At 36.4% G+C, this 17,845-nt stretch overlaps 2 protein-coding genes and 2 pseudogenes across 2 annotated transcripts; all 4 read right to left on the bottom strand.

Moving 5' to 3' along the window:
* Window positions 1-4,547: 4,547 nt before the first annotated feature.
* Window positions 4,548-4,904, bottom strand: LOC145810505 (auxin-responsive protein SAUR67 pseudogene; annotated as a pseudogene).
* A 3,281-nt stretch (window positions 4,905-8,185) lies between these two features.
* Window positions 8,186-11,533, bottom strand: LOC145810488 (auxin-responsive protein SAUR68-like). The gene is made up of 4 exons (XM_082907535.1): window positions 11,359-11,533; window positions 9,502-9,598; window positions 8,643-8,742; window positions 8,186-8,200 (listed from the first exon to the last, which is right to left on the bottom strand). The coding sequence occupies exons 1-4, from the start codon at window positions 11,531-11,533 to the stop codon at window positions 8,186-8,188; spliced, it is 387 nt and encodes a 128-aa protein (XP_082763661.1).
* A 3,436-nt stretch (window positions 11,534-14,969) lies between these two features.
* LOC114264845 (auxin-responsive protein SAUR67) lies at window positions 14,970-15,407 on the bottom strand. The gene has a single exon (XM_028205561.2). It carries the CDS (start codon window positions 15,405-15,407, stop codon window positions 14,970-14,972), a length of 438 nt encoding a protein of 145 aa, XP_028061362.2.
* Window positions 15,408-16,613: 1,206 nt separating this feature from the next.
* On the bottom strand, window positions 16,614-17,000 carry LOC145810458 (auxin-responsive protein SAUR68 pseudogene; annotated as a pseudogene).
* Window positions 17,001-17,845: the final 845 nt, after the last annotated feature.

Raw genomic sequence — 17,845 nt, 5'->3', positions numbered from 1 at the left:
CAACACCAATAAAGCGCTTCGAATGAGTATGAAATTATGACTAGATGACTCGAATTATTACTAGTAACAAGCTTCGAAAGTGATATAAAGGACCAAAATCATTCTTCGAAGGTCGATGGAACCGACAAAAGACGAATTACATCCTCAAAAATACTCGACAAAGCTTCGAAGGTTCACAACCACCAATATTATTTCTTCGAAGCTGTTGTTGATGCAAGATAGAGTGCTTCGAAGCTTACAAAATTATGGCAAAACGGCTTTCGAAGCAACTTATGGCAAAACGGCTTTCGAAGCTGTTTTTGGCCAAATTGTGGTTATTCAAAACTTATATGTTCTGGTTCACACATAATTAATGAAAATATTAATTTTGTGCTTCGAACCAATTATTAATTCTTCGAAGACACCAAAACTGTTGTTCTTCGAGCCAACTTATGATGCCAAAAACAGACATTATTCGACAACTAATTAATTGTCATTTTACATATATTTGAAGAGATGTACACATTTCGAAAGTTTTCAAAGTTTTATACAGTTTCGAAGGTGAAGTAATCAACCTTCGAAACAACTCTTGATGTTTCGAATGTATCTTCAAAACTTTATACAGTTTCGAATGTGAAGTAATCAACCTTCGAAACAACTCTTGATGCTTCGAATGTATCTTCGATGCTTTGATTGTGTACATGCAAACAATTGGCCATCAATTTGAAAAGATAAGCCATTCTCAACCATTTATTTAAATGCACAGGCTTTTTCTAGCCAAGTTCATGCATTTTAAATGGTCATCCCTTGTTCTTAGTGCTTCGAACTCATAAGAACAATTTGTTAATTTTATTAGCCACATCATCATAATTATATTTTGATGTGAACCACAAATCCAAAAAGGATTTTGAACACCAAAAGTCATGGTATAGTGTGACCATGAAAATTTATACTTTTTGACATTTTGAAAAATGTCAAAAATTTTGAATTCATGAACAGTGGCTTGTTCATTATTCTTGACCATGTTTGTTTTAAAAACATGACTTTTGCCGAATAGGTTTTCATAATTATTTGGCAAAGTGGGTTGTTTTTCCATGTTAGCCATTAATGGCTTATGAAAATCACCCATAGATATATTATTTTCATGACTTGACTCTCTAAAATTTGGTTTTTGAACCCCTCGAGTCATACATGGAACATCATTCTTAGCCAAATTTGGCTCAAGAACATGCTCTTTCGTTGTGTTAATTTCATAATTTGGCTCTTTTAAAACGAACTCTTGAACCCCCGAGCCATTGATGAAATCAATTCTTTGCTTTTGCTATTTTTAACCATGGAAAAATTCTGAAAAAATTCAACAATTCCGACCATTAAAGCCTCAGTTAAAGACTTGGTAGTGAGAGTTGATAACTCATCATTCTATTGGCGAATTTCCATATCAAGTTGATGAATTTTTCCAATTAAATGGTGTCTTTTTTCTTCTACCAAATAATATTGTAATGGATGAAAGTTTATTTCATCAAGAAAATGGATCTCTTCTTGAAGATCCAAAATTTTTCTTTCACGCCAATATATTTCAAATTGACAAGTTTGAATGGCGAAATCCAAATCGTTTGTCATTTCTTACACTTGGCAGTCCCACTGGGCGTGCCAAAAAATGTTGGCTTATTTTTCCTACGAAGGAAAATATCATAAATGCAAGCGTGCCAGCAAGGATTGAAAAATCCTTACAGATTAAATTCAAGCCAATTACCAAGCGATTGTGTTGACGGTTCTTTTGCCTCAACGAAGAGGACTTCAAATTTTCCAAGTGTAGCGAAAAGAAAAAGTAAAAGAAGAAAAAGGGACGGAGAAAGATGATTGAGTGAACAATCGAAGTAATAATTACTTACCTCTACTCCTATGCTTCGAAAAGAAAGTGCATAAAATGCTTCGAAATGAAAATGCTGAAAATAAATGTTTCGAAATATAAATCTATGTTAAACTACTCCTAAGATAAGGAAAATGACAAGAAATATTGAAATCAAGTGTCTTTGATTATGAATTCTGGCCATTTACAATGTAGCCATTAATGGCTATTTATAGAAGAAAAAATACAGCAATAACTACTTAGTAACTACCCATTTCTTCCATCTTCATTCTTGTCTTGCCATGTGTCCTTCCACTCATCCACTTTGTCCTCCCACTCATCCACTTTGTCCTTCATATTCTCCATTATCTCTATAACTTCTTTTAACTTCCAAATGAATAAGAGGATGCCACGTGTCCTGCAATTATATAAATAATAAATAATAATAAAAATTGCAGATTTATGGTGTTAACAGTAACTAAAAGAAAATTTTACTTGTTTAGATTATAAAATTTCATTTAGTTTTCCCTCTCACACCCCCTTCAACTAGTACCCATCACCACCGACAGCTAGGGCTGAGCAAGAAATTTGTATAATTTATAATTTGATCCGGTCCAGTCTAATCCGGTAAGTTTAGATTGATTTTTTGAATGTGGTTTGGTTCCAGATTAGAAATTTAAAAATCCATAGGCCACAGATCAGTTCTGAATTGAATCTCACGGTTTAGGATTGGAACCGATCCAGACCGTATATAAATAATCTATATTTATACTATAAACCTTCCCACATAATATCATTTCTTATTCCATATAAAAGCTAAACCAGTTTTCTTATTACTTTTATTTGATGTTATGTTTAGTTTTAATACAGAGGAGAACTTTACTTTGTGTAATGTGTATCCAGTTTTATTGCTTTTGTTTGATACTTTTGTTTGATGCTATATTTATGTTTTTATGAAATTAAAATATTCTATATTTTTTTTTGTTATTTAATTATGTGAATTCGTAGTCCTAAAGCGATTCAATCCGTGTTTAAACGGATTGGTTCCACGATTTAAACAGATTTGATTGGTTTTAATTTTTCAGGAACCGTAGATAACTGTGTTTAAATGGATTGGTTCTACGATTTAAACGGATTGAATTGGTCCTGATTTTACCCCAATCCGGACCATACTCACCCCTACCCCTACCGATGGCTACCACATTTGACCACACCCCACCTCCAACTACCATCATCCGTGATCTTTAGCCACCGTCATCAACAATCTCTTTCGGCAACCGCAACCTCCCACGACTGACAATCACCTTCTACCGATAACAACCTTTGATCACCACCCTCTGCAGCCACCCCCTCTCACTTATTTTCATACAAATTTTTAAACACAAGTGGGTATTATACATGTTTTTTGTTTTAGTTTTTTTTTTTTCAAAAAATTAAAAGAAAAAACATATTTAATTTTTTTGTTATAATAAGCTGTAAATGTTACAAAACGATACATGTGGTCAAGTTTTAATCTGTGCCTATGATTGCTATACCGAATACTGATTTCTATTTTACATTCTAACTACAAGAAAAATCTTACCAAATTGGTAGAATGAAATCATAGACTAGCTGCCGTGACATGAGTCTATGTCATAATTTTTTTGGTATAAAGTCTATGTCATTTAGTTATATGATGCAATCAACACGTTTTGATTTCGTAGCTTTCAATTATTTACAATAAAACAATGAATTTTTCGTATGAAGGAATTCACAAAAAAAAAAAAAAAAAAAAAAAAAAGAGTTAACGTGTGCTGGCGGCTATCTGTGGACTAATTATCCTCTTGTTGACCAGCAATTACATATATCCATGATATTTAGATTGCTTAATGTAATTAGTTGGTGTGATGTTATGTACTGAAAGAGAGGTGTTGACCATAAACTCTTCAATATGAGAAGTTACATATATGCAAAACACAAAACCTCTCAAGACAAAAATATTTTCTATATGAAAATAGATTAAATTCAATCAGATTTACTGGATAAATTTCTTATTTAGAGTCCACTATTGATGAGTTGCCACATCAACTAAAATCTACAGAAATATAGGAATGGGGTAGTGACACATCAGCTAAATGACCCACAATAAGTTATTTTAAAGAGTTTGCTTGTAATAAAATGGCCAAAGAGTTGCTTGAAACGACTTGATTTGATTAACATAGTCAACAGGTTTTAAACTGTTTGATTTCACTAACATGACTAACAAGTTATTTTAAACAGTTTGATTTGAATAAAATGATCAAAAGGTTATTTTAAAACCACGTGCTTTGATTAAAATGGCCAACAGATTATTTGAAACAATTCAGTTTGGTTAAAATGATCAAAAAGTCATTTTAAAGTACTTGATTTTAATTAAAATGATCAATGGGTTATGTTAATTCACTTGATTCGAGTAAAATGATTGAATGTTGTTTCAAACTGTATGCTTTGAATAAAATAGTCAAACAACTATTTTAAATTACTTGGTTTGATTAAAATGGTGAAGGGGTTATGTTAAACTCTTTAGTTTGAGAAAAATGATCCACATCTTATTTTAAATGTTTGCTCTTGGAAAAATTGTCAAAGAGTTATTTTAATTTTAACAATTTTTGTCCCAAAGTAAAAGCAAAAAAAAAGTCAAAATCTTCATACTACAATAATATCGTGGACCATTTACAAAATCTCTATGATGAATATGGATCTAGAAGCCACAGACTAGTAATTGCTGACAAAGATTTTCTTGATGAAGAGAGCATGACATTGAGCATCTGCTATTTGCTATAGACATGAGCAGAGCTTTCTGTATCTCTTTTGTTGCGTGGCGTTGGAGTAAAGAGATCACATAGTCCGTGAAAATCGCCTCACATGGCAATGTAATAGGTCCATCACTTGGTAGTCCAAACTCTTCTTCAGACAATTTCAGTAGTTCTCTGAAAATGTCACTGTTAAGATACACTATTGGGAAAACAAAGCGCCTTTGATCGGCTGTGTACACAACAAAATGGCCCTTATTGACATCCCCATTGGCTCTTGGTAGTGAAATTCTTTTCCTTCTCATCGCGGCCACTTTCTTCCACTTTCTTGCCATGCTGAGGAGTTTCTTGGGATTGATCATATTGTGTTGATTTATGAATCAGAGAAATAAGAAGAGATTGAGAGCTTGAAACAATGAAATAGTGTGTTGTGTTGTGCTGAGTTGAAGATAATGGAAGTGGGTTAGCTATATATATTTACAATAGCAAAGACACTACTTTTGAAGGTAGCTTTCAGTGTTGGGATCAATGGATTCAAGAGCATGTGCAGAGTTGGGTGAAGAGGATGGTTGGATAGTGTGTCCTGTGGCCATGTTCAATTCTGTTTCGAAATCACAAGCCCTGGTGGGTCTGAAAGCTGGTGATTTTCTTGATTGCAAGTCCTGAGAACCACACAAATAAAGCTAAGAAATTGATTGAATTGCTGGAGTGTATATCTCTTTCTAACCACTTTCATGAATATTTATGAAGACATAGCTTGGCCATTAGATGAGAGTGAAAAATTTGGCAGGCATTGAGCATTTGCAATGCAATGGATAATGTCGAACACAACATGTGGGCATGAGCCTACCAAACAGGAGAGAAATATGTGACTGGAAGTAGATGAGGCTGTGGCCCTTAAGAGATATAAAGACCGTCAAACTTTTTTTTTTTTACCAAATACAAGTTATTTTGAGACAAAATTCTCAAAAAAACCAAGCAATTTTAAACTTATTTTTCGAACCCAAGTTGTTTCATGAAGTTGTGTTTTCAAAATTTTACAACAAATTAGTTTGAGTTTACGAATTTTTTTTAAAAAAGCCTAGGTTTGGTAAAAAAAAAAATCATAGGAAAATCAAGTGATGCAGATTACTTTAAATGGTTAAGGAAAATCACTGAGATTGCCTTCTGATGTATAAGATTAGTTCTGGAAGAAGAATTTTAACATTTTTCAGAGAACTGTTTTGGAAAATAATTTCATTTAGTTGACATGGATAAATTGCTGTTTGATTATTTATGGAGTTGAACCCAAAAATATACGAACAAAAATGGAGAAAGATTTTAAAATTACTGAATTAGAAATGTCCTCTGTCCTGAGAAATTCCATTAGATGCTGTCCAAAATCAAGCTTCTCATATGTTAAGTACACCATTTTCAATGGAACAAGAACCAACATGAACATAAACTCTTGTGAAATTTCATTAATTGTATCAAGCTAACTACATTGTTTATCATTGACAAAACTGAAGTACAATTGACATCATTAGCTGCAGACTGCTAATTTTTTATTGCATTGTTCTTGTTGGAGACACGAGGATGATAAGCACCGCCCAGTAGCAATGGACATGAGCAATATTTTTTCTAGATCCTTAGCAGCATGCCTTCTTATCAAAGAGACTGCATACTGCATAAAGACTGCATCACATGGCAGTGTGATAGGCCCATGACTCGGCAGTCCATACTCTTCCTCTGCCATTTTTAGGAGCTCCTTGAAAATTCCCGTGTCGAGGTAGGCCAAGGGAATCACAAAGCGTCTCTGGTCAGCAGTGTACACAGCAAAGTGACCCTTTTGAACTGTTGATGTGTTGCAATTGTCTGCATCATCAACACCCCTTGTGGTTCTCGGAAAGATGATTCTTTTCTGACTGATAGCAGCCACCTTTTGCCACTTCCTCGCCATTTTGATGAGCTTCTTTGAACTGATCATGCTTGTGTTTTTCTTGTGAAATGCTAGAAAGGGTATATTTTGTTGATTTGGTTCTTAGAAGAGTGAAATGTTGTGTATCTGTGCTTGATTGGAAGTGAAGGAAGTGGGATAGGTTTATATTCAAAGCAAAGCCATGTGATAGTTGGATGAGGAGCAATTTGGGAGGTGGGCATGTTTGGTTGTGTTTGGCAATCAACACATCAAAGTGGAACATATCTACGCCAAATTTCACTCTGTCAAGTGGTTAAACAACATATTGGGTCCAAAACTGGTGGTGTCTTGTGAACACAGGTGACTCTATGAACCACATAGAACAAAGATACACTTAGAACCACAGAAATCTGAATTTTCTAATATAATTGTTTTCACTAGAATATAGTGGAGAGATTGAAAAGTTGGTGGTAGAATTTCTGTACTTAAAATGTAGGCAAAAGACAAAACAAGCTTGACTCATCATGTCCAAGAACTATGGGCAAGAACCGTGTTATACGGACTTGTAAAATCCTACACCTTCACATGATGATGGTGCAATATTCAATGTCCACATTAACATCTCATTGCACCGAAAAAATTGATGTTGCTATGAATGGTTGTGGTGAGAGAGTAGCTTAGGCTGTATAGAGGATGCAAAATCAGACAGCTGGTAATCTGGTCTTTTGTGAGGATAGATGAGTGGTGTCCCGTGGTTGTCTCTACTGGTGGATGGTATGCCCTCTTTGGCATATATTTAATTTATTTACAGTGAAAATAAATAAATAAATAAAAAGATTCAGTGAGAAAATCATACATGACTACATTGAGATTGTTGAAGTATTGTAAACTTGTAGGCCATTATATAGATCATCTCTGGTATTGGTCCAAAGTCAAGGGTGTTGTAATGCATAATTTGGATAAAGATATGTGTGGAAGTGGATATAGAATATTCCTTCAATCCAAACAAGTTGTTGGAAAATCACTCCTGTTGTGACCTGAAATAAGAATAAACCTCCGGATGGTGGTGCCGGAATAAACACTCCGACAGTCTAATTAATTTCAATAGAAGGGCTCTTTTCTAATTTCTTGGGATTTAAGGTTTCTTCGCACATGCCTTCTTTTTGGACTTCCTCTCCTTTTTATATTGTTTATTCTTCTTGATCTTTTCTCCAGCTTAGCCTTTCATCATTACTCTGTCAGACTCATCTCCCTATAATATTTTTATTGAAAGATTTTATAAGAGATGAGCCATCCGGGTTCGTCTAACCTGATAGACTCGGCTCAACCTTGCAGCTCAGATATCATCAATACGGCACTCTCCATACTTACTGTGTGTACTCGGCAATGGTCCAGCATTTGATGGGCTTGGGCTTTGTTTGGCCCACAATTACTCAACTCCCACAAGATCTAACCTTTAACATCATACGCACAAAGTGGCTTCTCTTAGACACAACCAACCCCCTTAGGAATATTACACCCTGAGAATTTACCATTGCATCAAGAAGTCACCCTTTATTACAAAAAAAATTAAAAATTAAAAAAAAAGAAAGAAAAAAAAAAAAGTGGCATGATGTTGCTGCAATAATTCTTCTAGATTCAACAAGATATGTGATGTGTAGGATACTAAGCTAGCAGAAGAAGAATTTATCAATTTTCAGAGACCTGTATTTGAATAAAATGTCATTTAGTTGATAATGGGGAAGTTATAGAAGGATTATTCATGGAGTTGAACCAAATATGCTGAACAAAATGGAGTTAGTTTTTTAGATTACAGAACTAGACACAGATATCTACTGTTCCTGTAAATTCTGTTAGATGCTATCATCAAACACATTCATCACATACACAAATAAGTAACCATTTTCTCAGTAGAACAAGAATCAAACATGAAGAAAGTCCTTGGCAGATTTCATTAATTTGTTGTATCAAGCTAATTACATTGTTTCTCATTTACTCAACTAAAACATAATTCACATCAGAAGCTGGAGACTAGTAATTGTTGACGGTTTAGTCCCTCTTGGAGATACGAGGATGACAAGCAACGACCACTAGTTATGGACGTGAGCAGCTCTCTCTCCAGTTCCTTAGCTGTACGCCTTCTTACCAAAGAGACTGCATAGTCCATGAAGACTGCATCACATGGTAATGTGATAGGCCCATCTCTAGGAAGCCCATACTCTTCCTCTGCCATTTTTAAGAGCTCTCTGAAGATGTCATTGTTGAGATTGTTAATATATTATTATATGTTAGTATTGTTAGTATATCAGTAAGTATGTTTAGTATATCATTATGTTTAGATTTAATAATTATACGTAGCTTTAATAATTATATGTCCCCCCTTGCTTTATACTTTCGGTGCCAAATGGCATCTTATGATTGCCTCTCCTCTCTATAAAGAGAGTGTACATTTCTTTGTAAACATACACAACATAATAGAAACAATTCAGTGTCTCTCTCTTTCTCTATCAATTTTTACATGGTATCAGAGCGAGGTTAAGAACCTGGTCATTCTGCTTCACCGGCGGGCGGCAGCCTCGCTTTGACCGCCCGCCGAACCTCTACACATACCTTCACTCCGCTGCCACAAATTCCATAACTGAACTGAACTCTTGTCTCTCCGAGGGAATAATCAACACCTTCACACCAGTGAGGCCGTGGATATGGATCGCAGGTCCGTCTATGTTGTAGCTTTATCTGCATTGTCGTCGCCGGCGTTGGAGGTCATTCTCCGGCCACACCTCCTGTGGTGTCCGCTCCGCCAGTTTCAGCTCCACCACCATCCACTCTCTCTCTCGGCAACTCTCTCTTCCGGAAAACACACAGACAGCGTCACTCACCTTGACTGCTTCATGTTCTTCTTAGGCCGAACCTTCCACCAACAAAAAGATGCTCACACACACACCCATCACCTCTCTCTCTCGGCAACTCTCTCTTCCGGAAAACACACAGACAACGTCACTCACCTTGACTGCTTCATGTTCTTCTTAGGCCGAACCTTCCACCAACAAAAAGCTTCTCCTCCTCCGGCTGTTCCATCACCACCACAACCTGCTGCTCCACCTGTTCAGGTTCCAGCCCCAGCTCCGCGCAAGAAGCCAAAATCTCCGTCGCCGTCGCCGTTGGCAGTGAGTCCTCCGGCACCGCCGACGGCAGCACCAGCGCCGACCAACGGGGGGGCTACATCGCCTTCACCGTCTGCTCCCGAAACAAGTGGGGTGGAGAAGTCGTGGTCCATGGAGAAGATGGTCAGGAGCTTGATCTTTGGATGGTCTCTCCTTTGTTTGCTATTCTGAGATGACAACTTTTTCTCATCAGCTACCCACATGATCCCACTAACCAACACTTTAAACTCTCTCTCCACTCAAGCACACCCACTATTTTGCCAACTTTCTTTCTTTTCTATATATATATATTATATCTCTTTTTCTTTATTGATATATTACCCACACATTCCACGACAACATTTTCCACTCACCATACAACCTTTGCATCTCCCCTTTTCTTTTCTTTTTTATTTTTTTTTATTACTTTAACCGTGGCCAACACACCCACGTGACCCACTCTTTCCCTTTATTTTTCCTCTTTTTTTTTTTTCATTATTATGTCTTTAACAAAAAAAAAAAAAAAAAAAAAAAACCCAACGACGCAGATGAACTGCCAACCAACCTCAACCTCATTTTATTCATGTCGGGGCTCACCCCGATCACCATACAAAAAATAAATAAATAAATAAAAATAAAAATAAAAACCACACCAAAACAAACATCCATTCTTATAATATATTTCCACTACCCCTAATTTTATTTTATTTTATTTTTTATTTTTTCTATCTTCATTTTTCCATCAATATTTCATTATTATACAACTCGTTAGTGAGCATCACCCTTTTTCCCTTATCTTATTATTATTATTTTTTTTTATATTCCACCCCCCCCAAAAAAAAAAAAACAAACAAACAAACAAACAAACAAAAAAAATTGATCCCCTTTATCAATCTCTTTATTTCAACCTCAAATAGGTTTTCTCTCTTCACACCTATTTGAGTTTGAGGGGGGGTTCTACATATATCATGGTGAGCATGATTACATACTATGTGAACCACCCAAGCTGATGAGCATGGTTATATACCATGGGAACCACCCAAGCCACCCCATGGCGCACTCCCTAAGTCGCCCCCTTGGTGCACCACCAAAATCTTTTACATCGGTCCGGCATGACCCCGTAAACTGTCCCGACATTGATTCCGGTTAGCTTCTACAACGGTCCGACATGACCCCATAAACTGTCCCGACATTGATTCCGGTCAGCTTTTACATCGGTCCGGCATGACCCCGTAAACTGTCCCGACATTGATTCAGACATTCTCTGCTACAACGGTCCGACACGACCATACAGTGTCTTCTCCAACGGTGTGACACGACCATACTGTGTCTTCAACAACGATTTGACACAACCATACAGTGTCTCCTATCCTATTTTATTTTATTTATCAGTTTACTTTCCTGTTTTGTTACTCTCTCCAAACTCAAGTTGGTTAGTACTTATCCTCCTTGAGTTTGACGGGGGCTGTTAATATATTATTATATGTTAGTATTGTTAGTATATCAGTAAGTATGTTTAGTATATCATTATGTTTAGATTTAATAATTATATGTAGCTTTAATAATTATATGTCCCCCCTTGCTTTATACTTTCGGTGCCAATTGGCATCTTATGATTGCCTCTCCTCTCTGTAAAGAGAGTGTACATTTCTTTGTAAACATACACAACATAATAGAAACAATTCAGTGTCTCTCTCTTTCTCTATCAATTTATTTTACAGAGATAAACCAAGGGAATCACAAAGCATTTCCCGTCAGCTGTGTACACAGCAAAGTGACCCTTATCAACTGTTGATGTGTTGCAACTCTCTGCATCATCAACACCTCTGGTTATTCTTGAGAAGGTGATTCTTTTTCGACTGATAGAAGCCAGTTTTCGCCACTTCCTCGCCATTTTGATGAGCTTCTTAGAACTGATCATGTTTGTTATTTTCTTGTGAAATACTAGAAAGGGTTGATTTTGTTACTAAAGAGAAAAAAGGGGATTTAGTTCTTAGAATACTGAAAGATTGTATCTGTGCTTGATTGGAAGAGAAGGAAGTGGGCTGGTTATATATTCAAAAGCCAGTGATACTGCCTTAAATGTACCTAACTTTGTATTAAAATTTAAGGGAAGCAAAACCATGTGATAGTTGGATGAGAAAGGAAATTTGGGTGGCGGGTATGTTTGGATGTGCTTGGCAATAAACGTATCAAAGTGGAACATACCCCAAATTTCACTGTCAAGTGGTTTGACAACATATTGGGTCCCAAACTGGAGGTGTCTTCTGGTGTCTTGTGAACACAAGTGACTCTACGAACCACATAGACCAATGATACTCCTAAAGCCACAAAAATCTGAATTTTCTGATTTAACTGTTTCACTAAAACATAGAAGAGATTGAAAATTTGGTGGTAAAATTTACTACTCTGTACTTGAAATGTAGGTCCAAGTACTGCCAGACAAGAAGCGTGCTGCATATCTATGCGTGGTTGTAGAGAGAGTAGCTTAACATCGGACAGCTGGTAATCTGCTCTTTTGTGAGGATAGATGAGTGGTGTCCCCCATGGTTGTCTATAGTACTGGTGAATGGTATGCTCTCATTTATTTACAGGAAAAAAATTTTGAGGTGAGAGAAAATCATACATGACTACTTTGAGATTGTTGAAGTGTTGTAAAAGTTTCAAGGCCATTTTATGGGTCATTACCCAGTACTAGTCCAAAATTGAGGGTGTTGTGATGGGTAGATAGGATGATCACATAGGACTGCATTGAATTTGTTAGTGTATTTGTAAAATTTTATAGGCCGTTACATAGATCATTCCAGGTGTTGCTCCCAAATCAAGGGTATTGTAATGCATAAAATGGATACTGATCTCACCTTTGACATCACATGCACACATTGGATTCTCTCACACTCGAACCGACACCCTTAGGCATATCACAGCATGAAAATTTAATATTACACCAAGCAATCACCTCTTTTTACAATTTTTTTTTTTTTAGTTTAAAAAAAGTCACATGGGATGTGGCTGCAACAATTCTTCTAGATTCAACAAGAGATGTGATGTGTAGGATTAGCTTGCAGGAAGAAAAATGTATTGATTTTCAGAGACCTGAATTTGAATAAAATGTCATTTAGTTGATAACGGGGAAGTTATAGAAGGATAATTCATGGAGTCGAACCAAATATACTGACCAAAATGGAGGCAGTTTTTTTAGATTACTGAACTAGCCAGGGATATCTACTGTCCCAGTAAATTCTGTGTGATGCTATCATCAAACACATTTATCACATACACTAATAAGCAAAATTTTCAGTAGAACAAGAGACAAATATGAAGAAATTTCAATGGAGATTTCATTAATTTGTTGTATAAAGCTAAAGACATTGTTTCTCATTCACCCAACAAAAACCTAATTCCATCAGAAGCTGGAGACTAGTAATTGTTGATCGGTTAGTCGCTCTTGGAGATAGGAGGATGATAAGCAACAACCACTAGTTATGGTTGTGAGCAGCTCTCTCTCCAGATCCTTAGCTGCATGCCTTCTTATCAAAGAGACTGCATAGTCCATGAAGACTGCGTCACATGGTAATGTGATAGGCCCATCCCTTGGAAGTCCATACTCTTAGCCATTTTCAAGAGTACTCTGAAGATGTCATTGTTGAGATAAACCAAGGGAATCACAAAGCATTTCTGGTCAGCTGTGTACACAGCAAAGTGACCCTTATCAACTGTAGATGTGTTGCAACTCTCTGCATTATCAACACCTCCGGTTGTTCTTGAGAAGGTGATTCTTTTTCGACTGATAGAAGCCAGTTTTCACCACTTCCTCGCCATTTTGATGAGCTTCTTAGAATTGATCATGTTCGTGTTAATGGTAGACTAGAAAGGCAATATATGATTCTTGAAAGACTGAAATGCTGTATCTGTGTGCTTGGTGGAAAGCAAAGGAAATGGGCGGGTTATATATGTTCAAGATTTAGTGACACTGCTTTAAATAAATGGGAAGCGAAGCCATGTGATAGTTGGGTGAGAAGGCTGGTTTGGGTGGTGTGGTTTGAATGTTTGGTTATGTTTGGCAATCAACACATCAAGGTGGAACAGAGCACGGAATCATTTTATTTCACTCTGTCAAGTGGTTTAACAACATATTGGGTCCAAAACGAGTGGTGTCTCGTAATCAACAAATGGTTCTGTGAACTACAACGCTGCTAAGATCCGTGAATTTACTAAGAATTATTTCATTATATGTGAATTTGCTGGTATATGTAAAAATGGTTAATAACTAAATGTGGCTTACGTGTGTTGGGATTGTTGGGCTGCAAAACCATGTGCTTCTTTTTCTTTTTCTTTTTTTTAAAAAAAAAAAAAAAAACTAATGTGCTTTGTTGCTTGTCAATTAGAATGTCTGTCTGGGAGGTTTGCGCGTTTGTTTCTACTTGGAAATCAGCACTAGGAGAAGTGTGGCTGAGAATCACATATCCTCTTCTGCTAAGTGAATTAGAGTCAAATTTGGACCAGTCAAATAAGCTCCTAGCTATTAAACCACAAATTTCATCTAAAATTTCAAAATTATGATGTACTTACATATTGGCACCACTATGATTTTAGGACAGCTTATGTGTACTAGAGATAGTGATCCCTAAGAGAACTTCAGAGGGAACTTTAGAGGGTTAGGCATGTTTTTTTTCACCCCCCTCTTCTGTTCAGCTTTCTATCACTTTCTTGATATTTCAAGTAAATTATCTGATAATTCAATTCTTACATTCTTCTTACTGGGTAAGATGGGAAACAAGGGATCAGTCTGTAATCAAAGGTACTTGTACACACAAATGATTTTTTAATTATTTTTTCTAAATTGAGTTTGTGCATTAGTCAGTATGTGTACGACTAATCGTACCAGATGCCACTGGGCTTCAAGTGCTTGTCTGATCCATATAAAAAGTCTCTACTGTCTCAATGATCCATTGTCCTTCAAATGTTTCTGGTCAATTAAAAACTAGTACTGATTAAATTTTGTTGCTTGATTTTTCACATACTACTTGATTTGGAATTTCCACGATTACTTATGAACAACCAACTGATGGAATTTTGAGACAGAGATTATATTAGTTCATAATAAAAATTATTTTGGTTGTCAAAGTGATTAACTTGGTTTTTTCTGACCATAATCTACAAATTTGTATGTCACTATCATCCACAGGACAATATTTATCATTCCAAAGCCAGAAACTCAACTTCACTACAATAAAAAATTGGAAATGAAGGTAAACCCTCGGAATTTTTCATAATATGTATCAAGTTAGAACTGCACTGATCATTTACACCACTAAACTTCAATTAAATCAATACACGAGTAATTGCTGGTTTGTCTTTCCATGGTGGAAAAATGACAATGATGATGAGCAGAGACTGGTAGCAACTGACATAAGTAAAGCCTTCTCTAGATCTTTAACTACACCACGCTGAATCAATGAGACTATGTACTCCATGAAAATCGAATCACATGGCAATGTAATTGGTCCATCCATCGGGAGCCCAAACTCTGCTTCGGACAACTTGAAGAGCTCTCTCGTGATCTCCTTGTTAAGATACGCTAGGGGAATCATGAAACGCTTTTGATCAGCGCTGTAGACAACAAAATGTCCCTTATCTGCCACGAATGAAGTACTACAGTTACTTGCAGTGTCCACATTTCTGTGAAATGAAATTCTCTTTGTCCTCATGGCAGCAAACTTCTGCCACTTCCTTGCCATCTTGACGAGTTTCTTAGCACTGATCATGTTGTCGTGTTTAGAAATAAGAGGGAATAAAGATTTCAAGAGACTGAAATGCTAAAGATGCAATGATTTGAACGCAAATGGAAATGGTTTATATAAAAGAATGCCTGAGACAGTAGTGAAATTGTAGCTTTAAAATTGTTAGAATTTGTGGGTTGCAAGACCATGTTCTGGTTGGGTCGCAAGGGACAGCTGAGGGTGGACATGTTTGGCTACTTGGTTTTGTTCTGAAATCAAAACAAACATATGTGGTTTATCTCTTCAAATATGATTAGTGGTGTTTATAAGTTTGTACATGGTTATATCATCAAATATGCTAAGTGGTTTGGAAACATCACGGCCCAATCAGTTTTGCTTTCAGTTCATGTAATTCAGAAAACCATACGTGGGTACAGTGGTACACGGAAACAATGACAAGTGCTTAAGGCACAGGAATGGTGATCATTGATAACACGTTTGGTCAGACAAGCAGGCAAGGTTTCCGAATCTCTGTTGAGGGGTCCAATTGAGTCGCTTCCAATAAAAATGCGACAAAAGAGGCATATTTTCAATTTTTGCTTTCCAAAACTTGTCAGCAATGATAGTTTACTGTAATAGCTTCGGGGTTTTTAATGTGATTGACATAAGAGGATATATGTGAGTTGCATATGATTTGTACTAGTTATTTGCTGCAGCTATATTTGATGAATGAATTCTTAAGTGGTTCAGGAATATATCAAAAATCTTTTACCAGCGAGATTGTAACATAGGAAATACAATGTAAATAATCTGATGAGGTTCCAAAAATGATCGTTATATTGAAATCTCAAAGGGTGATTTAAATGGCTGGCTCAATTTAGAGCCTTCATGACATGTTTCAGGACCTTTATGACAAAACCAGAAAATAAAATATCCCAATGACTTGAATTCAGATGATTTCAAGAACAAATGTTACAACAAGTTCTTAATAACAAAAATTGTTCTTTGTTGATCTGCGGTTCGAACTTCAGAGAGTTTTTTTTAAGTCATGAAACAGTGCTACATGATATCCTGTGCCCAACCATGATAGTTACCGAAGTTGTTTCACTCAATCCATAATATACAATTGGAAAGAACCAAACATGGATAAATTTTTTGGATTTTCAAAGTATGTATCACCCTCTATTAAGTTGTGATTGTTACATACAAAATTTGCACAATAACATTACAAATTAACCACAAAACAAACATCTACTTGTTTGCTCGTTTCTTGTTGAGTACAAAAGGTAAGGTGCCTCTACAGCCAACAACCGAAAAGACCAAGGCTTGCTCTAAATCTTGAGCTAAACCTCCCCGGACAAGTGAGAGTATGTAATCTATAAAAACTGCATCACATGGCAACATAATAGGCCCATCTCTGGGCTGTCCAAATTCTTCTTCAGACATCTTGAAGAGCTCTCTGAAGACGGTGTTGTGGAGATACGCCAAAGGAATCACAAACCGCATTTGATCAGTGCTGTATACAACAAAATGTCCTTTATTACACCTGTCGGTGTCCATAGTAGTCCCTTTGGTTCTTGATGAAGAAATTGTTTTCCTTCCAATGGACACCGCTATCTTCTGCCATGTCCTTGCCATTTTCGTGAGCTTCTTGGGGCTTATGATCACACTGTTTTTTCTTTTTTTTTTTTTTTTTTTTTTTTTTTTTTTTTTTTTTTGGGGGGGGGGGGGGGGGGGGGGTTGTGGGTGGGTGGTTTAGGAGGAGATTTGGGTCTTAAAACACTGAAAAGGTGTTGATGTGTTGAGTGGTATGAACTATTTATAAAGAAGGCTTTGAGAAACAATGGTTGCCGTTGTTTTTATTTTTTTACTTTTATGTTGGGGCTCATGCCTCGTCAAACTATGTGATTAGTTGTACTAAAAATGTATACGGTTGCAGAATAAATCACACACACAAAAGCAACATGAATCGATCACATATAAAAAAAAGCACAACATGAATCGATCACATATAAAAAAAAGCACCACACAAATTTAGGTGGTCCAACAAGATTATTTTATTAAACAAAAATAAGAGAGGAATACAATGCAATTGTTTGGATAGACAACAATAATATACGTGTTAGGGTTTATATTAACAAATTATTAGTAATACCCTTAATAAAATTCATCTTCGGAGTACAGTCTCCGTCCAACTCCTGCCAACTCGCCGCAGAGTTGGATCCAGTACTAATTAGGCTCCACAAACCTAACAATTGGCATGTTCATTAAGTCTTGTGCAATTAACTCAAAAAGAGGAAGGATAAGAAAAGGTAAATTGTTAGATGAAAAGGATAGAGGGGAGAAACTAACATGTACCAATTATCTTTAGAGGGCAGCCACAGAAGCAAGCCCCTACCCATTGGGAGCCGAACAAGAGGGGCTAAATGGACCTAACAATGCGAGGAAAAGCACACAGGCGATTCACAACATGAGGAATTTAC

Source organism: Camellia sinensis, chromosome 2 (genome assembly GCF_055761805.1).
Source record: "Camellia sinensis isolate YWXY chromosome 2, ASM5576180v1, whole genome shotgun sequence".
Lineage (NCBI taxonomy): Eukaryota > Viridiplantae > Streptophyta > Magnoliopsida > Ericales > Theaceae > Camellia > Camellia sinensis.
Note: the sequence above shows the minus strand (reverse complement) of the source record. Positions and strands in the feature narration are given on the sequence as shown.

Coding starts and splice junctions, on each gene's coding strand:
- LOC114264845 (XM_028205561.2), bottom strand. CDS start 15,407: ATGATCAGTGCTAAGAAACTCGTCAAGATGGCAAGGAAGTGGCAGAAG.
- LOC145810488 (XM_082907535.1), bottom strand. CDS start 11,533: ATGGCGAGGAAGTGGCGAAAACTGGCTTCTATCAGTCGAAAAAGAATC. Junction 9,599..11,358: donor GATTCCCTTGGTTTATCTCT/GTAAAATAAATT, acceptor GAACCTGAACAG/GTGGAGCAGCAGGTTGTGGT. Junction 8,743..9,501: donor AAGAACATGAAGCAGTCAAG/GTGAGTGACGTT, acceptor TGACATCTTCAG/AGAGCTCTTAAAAATGGCAG.